Here is a 4,867-nt window from a genome sequence, read left to right as displayed (position 1 = left end):
GTGCTCGCCAACATCACGCTGACGTCACGGCAGCACGCGGCCCAGGGCCTCTGCGTGCTCGCCAACATCACGCTGACGTCACGGAAGCACGCGGCCCAGGGCCTCTGTATGCTCGCCAACATCACGCTGACGTCACGGCAGCATGTGGCCCAGGGCTTCTACAGTGCTTTCCACAGGAAGTAGTGCGCATGCTCTACGTATGGGAGAACCAGCCAACTGCTAATCATCTAGACTGGGCTAGTGGTGGGTACAGATTAGCAACAGTGCTCCTTTAAAAAAAAAAAGAAAAAAACCACATGCTTATAGGGTAAAAGAAAAATCTTTCAAAACCAGATGCCTAAAGGGCCAGCCAAATAGCTCAGCAGATTAAAGCGCCTGCTTAAGCAGACGCAGGGCATGGAGATTCAATCCCTGCACTGCCATGCCGGCCCCACCCCAGGGCACACTGAGCCGGTGATTGAGACTGGGTGTGGTGGCACATCTGTAATCCCAGGGCTTGGGAGGCTGCAAACAGGAGAATCACTACTAGTCCAATCTGTGTAGTAAGACCTTGTACACCCTGTAGACCGTGTACTAAATACATTTTTTAACAAAACACAGCTGCCCTACTTTAACACAAAAATGGCAACATAAGACAAAGAAGTATAGATAGTTCTTATTTATATGTCAGGGACTAAAGACAGAAAAGGGGACAAAAATATTAAGATGTACCAATTTTTTAAAAACACGTTTCTTTGATATTTTAGGAATTAGACCTAATTAAAGAACACATCACCTCTGAAGAAGCAACGTAGCTCCATCTGCTGGCGGGCACAGAGCCGTCGGGGGCGAGCTCGCCGACCTCCAGCTCCAGCGAGGACTTGTTCGCGATCGTGCAGAAGGGAGTCAGGGTGACGACCCGCGAGAGGTTGAAGCTGCTCATTCTGATGCTCACGCCGACCTGCAGGGAGAAGGGGCGCGCCTGTCAGCACGCTGCTCGGGCTCAGGAAACGCACAGAGCTCCCCCCACACACGTGAACGTCTTACAGTACCTTAGAGGGAGAATTCTTAAGCTAACAAACTATATTCCGTTATTTTCTAGGAGAAAAAATAAGGCTCCTTCATTTGGCTCTATCAGAAACCAGTTTAAAAATATCATTCAGTAATCTGTGCTACTTTTCAGAGACTAATTTAATCTCTCTGGCATTCTTCCCTTTGCAATATTAAAAAAAAACTGCTTTATATTTAGTAAAGATGCTCCAGTTTTGCTGCTTCACTATTTGTCATCAACAAACAAAATTTTTGTAGTAACAGATCAGCTCAGCTGGTACTATACCATTTAAATTTCCAGGAGGTAAAAATGAAGCTACCCACCACGGCAAGGTGCATATGGAAAGAAAACCAAGTGTACTGTGAATATTTACGAAGTTACTCATTTGAACAAATTCAAGTTCTGCTGGTAAAAAGCAGTCATAGAAATACGTAGAGGCAGCCCTCTGCACACTAGGTTGAATTAAAATTTCTGTTAGGTCTCTAGGAGCCAGATACACACTGACTGCAGAGAAGGGGCATGGAGCTGACGGGAAGTAAGCAGCGGGTCCTCACCAGGAATTCCATGTTGTTGGCAGGACATTTCACACACCCGTAACTTCCCACAGTGTCCAATGAGAAGCTACTGGACCAAGCGCTAGTTGAAATTTTTAGTTGCACCTGTAGAAGACAACACATACCATAATATAAGAAACCTATAAGGTAATATTAACTTGATTTATCTGATAGAAAGGTAGAAAATTGCTAGACTACTTGCTAGAAATTTTAGTAGTACAAGACACATACAACAATGTTATCACAGTCATATTTGCAAATATACAACAGAACCACAGAAAATTGTAGAGGCCAACATAACAAGCACAGCTCTGACCTTTCCATCTCCCAAGCAGTGAGCATGGTGAATTTACAGCTGAGCACCGATGTTTCTCATAAATGTAATGCAAAAATGACACTGTCCAACGTTAGAGCTATGAAGTAGATCAACGAGCCCCGCACAGCGTTAGCACACAGCACGTGTATCCCGTTGGCATTACTCAGCAGGTGCTAAGTACACAGCACCGTGAGAAGCAGAACAGAGAACAGCAGGACACAGCTCCGGCCTCAGGGAGCAGGGAAGCCAACAGAACAGAGAACTTACACTGACGATTACAACACAAGACGCAGTGGGACTGGACACACACACGAGGTGAGAATGCTACCAAAACAAGAAGCAGCAGCCGCTTTGCTTGGCTCTGGATTTTAGAAGAGGTCTTGTGAAAGAGACCCGCCCGTACTCGTGTGCCCCTGACCACTACCCACGACTCGATTTTTAAAAACTCAAAGGTAAGCAGACAGCAGGTGCTCACAGCATCACGTGCAGTCCACACTCTAAGACAGCAGCTCTCGAAGTGGTCTCAGACCACTGGCGTATGTTACATGCAGATTCCCAGGCCGGCCTGGACCTCCTGGGTCCAACTCAGCAGGGACAAAGATGCAAACGCTTTAATGGCTTGTTGGTGACTCTACCATCAATGAAATTTGAGATCCACTGTTCTCCAGAGGATAAGAACGAGCATCTAGACTCATTTTAAATGACTGTAAAATCTTCACACATACCAGGCCTCAGCAGAACACTAATGAACAAACAGCAGGGAACAGGAAAGGGAAGGAAAATGGAGCACGAGTAGGGGAAGTGGTCCTCCAGGCCAAGGGCGCAGCACATGCAAAAATCTACGGGCAACATGTGGTCGAGTGCGCCCAGGGGAGGAAAGTCTGAACGAAAAAAGGGACGAGGACACAAGAAAGCAGGCGTGAGCATCGGCTGGCCAAAGGCCTGGCGTGCGCTTCATGCCCGCATCACTGCTGCCGGCTAGACAAAGCCAGGTCTGTCCCGCCTGACACAAGGTTGAGGACAGAAGGAATGCCGCATGCACTGGAGAAAGAGCGGCCCTGTCCCACCCCCTGACTTACAGCCCTGAGGTCTCCTGGGACTTCACTCACACACAGGCACGGGGCAAACAGGCCAGCAGGCCTGACTGCAAACCCTCCCAGGTTCCGGGTTAGAAAGTCACCTATTTTAACTGGTTCTGTGAATAAAACATACCTTATTTTTACTAAAAATGTTCTTCTTCTTGAAAGAGAATAAAACAATGTCCCTGAAATCAGCAGGGTGCTTTACATGACTGTCTTCCGAACGATACTGCAGAACCCGAGAAGTCTTGTTGATGAGCCAGTAGGGACTGAAGACGGACAGCACCAGCCGGCTGCCGCTTCGCTGGACGTGCACAGACAGGTCCACTGTCATCCCTTCCGTGGAGTTGGAAGAAAAGCACACGAGGAAGAACTCGGGCAGCGTGTCGCAGACGCCCACATGCCCGGTCCAGTCTCTGCCCATGTACTTCACCAGGACCAGCTCCATGACTTCGCCACCGACTCGGGAATGCAGGACGTCCGCGGCACTGCCTTCTGCGAGCTCATGAGCGTCTGCTGTGCCCTAAACACACACACAAACAAGACTGCTTAGCAAAACCTTTGGAATATAAAGCCTGCATTCTGCACAGAAGCTCAGTAACCTGTGAGGCAGGCTAGCCACCAAGCCTTCCATGAAGTGCCGTATTTACATCTTAGGAGTACCAGTAATTACTGAGGACAAAAAAAAAAATCCACATGCCAGGGCCACAGAGGCCCATTAGCAGGCCAACAGCAACCAGTTTGGAGAAAAAGACTGTATGTACGCCCAGAACCTACAGCTGGATCCACTGAGGAACCTGGCTGCCGTCCGCCAGTGGTGTTACTCAGGGAGCCACCGAGCCACCCCATCTGGGAGTCTGCTGCGATTCACACACTGCACCTAACAGCTCCCGCGTGCGGGCACTACACGAGGAGGCAGACTCTGCTACTCCAACCAGCTCTCTAACCAAGGTGGGTGATTTGTTAAATATATAATAGCAGTATCTACAACAGGCTCCTTTACTAAAGCCTTCTTTATTTGGTTGATATAATTAATGTTTGTCAGCACAACTCAGAAATAGCTCATGATCGGACAAAGGACAATATTACCGTAGGCCACAGGTTTGGGGGGGGCCCACGCTAGGTGTACCAAGGCCTCACACATGCGAAGTGAAGGCTCCACTGCAGAGCTACCCTTCAGCCCTGCTATTCCAGTTTCTAAGACTTCTGAATCTTAAAATAACACAGCATGAAGAAACTTTAAAGGATTCACCACATACCACTGCGATGAAATGTTGCTTATTATTCCCTAAGACAGTACTTCTTTTTTATTTTTAACAGAAACCTTGGACTAAACAATTTTTGTATTATTTTTTAAAAAGAATACAAAATGTTAAAAAAAAAAAAAACAGGACAGGAATTTGACAATGGTTGTACTACATAATGTTATCTTCAAATCAGTTGTTTAGATTACCAGTTATGAACATGCAAAACTGGTTTTTAAAAAGCTATAAGAAATTAAAAAGAAAAACATTTTAAGCATTTAACTGCTCCTTTCAATAGACCAGCAGAAGTCAGCAGTGTTTTAACTTCAGAATAAAAACTGCATGTAATCCCAGCACTTGGGAGGCTGAGGCAGGAGGATCAGTTCGAGGCCAGCCTGGGCTTTGTTACAAAGCGCAATCCCGACTTATTTAAAACTACATCTTTATGGTGAACTATTCTCACCTGATTTCCTTCTACTTTGTAAATAATAAAATTTTACTTAAATCAATAAAGGAGTGATAATGGCTCTTAAATCATAGCAGATGCAACAGAGAAGAGTGGCTGAGACAAGGAGCCTTAGCAGGCAGGATAAGCCCCGGCTCCCCCCTGGCCGGCTGAGCCTCTGCTCCCCCTGGCCCGCTGG

At 46.9% G+C, this 4,867-nt stretch overlaps 1 protein-coding gene across 1 annotated transcript in view; it reads right to left on the bottom strand.

Annotated features, from left to right (window-relative positions):
• Positions 1–4,867, bottom strand: part of Vps13c (vacuolar protein sorting 13 homolog C) — a 170,179-nt gene that overhangs the window by 41,167 nt on the left and 124,145 nt on the right. The window contains exons 61-63 of the mRNA XM_023712656.1: positions 3,113–3,502; positions 1,585–1,689; positions 776–940 (exon numbers count right to left, since the gene is read on the bottom strand). Of these exons, the coding sequence (XP_023568424.1) occupies positions 776–940; positions 1,585–1,689; positions 3,113–3,502 (660 nt within the window). The remainder of the gene's footprint in view (positions 1–775; positions 941–1,584; positions 1,690–3,112; positions 3,503–4,867) is intronic.

Source organism: Octodon degus, unplaced genomic scaffold, assembly GCF_000260255.1.
Source record: "Octodon degus isolate 3935 unplaced genomic scaffold, OctDeg1.0 scaffold00026, whole genome shotgun sequence".
Classification (NCBI taxonomy): Eukaryota; Metazoa; Chordata; class Mammalia; order Rodentia; family Octodontidae; genus Octodon; species Octodon degus.
Note: the sequence above shows the minus strand (reverse complement) of the source record. Positions and strands in the feature narration are given on the sequence as shown.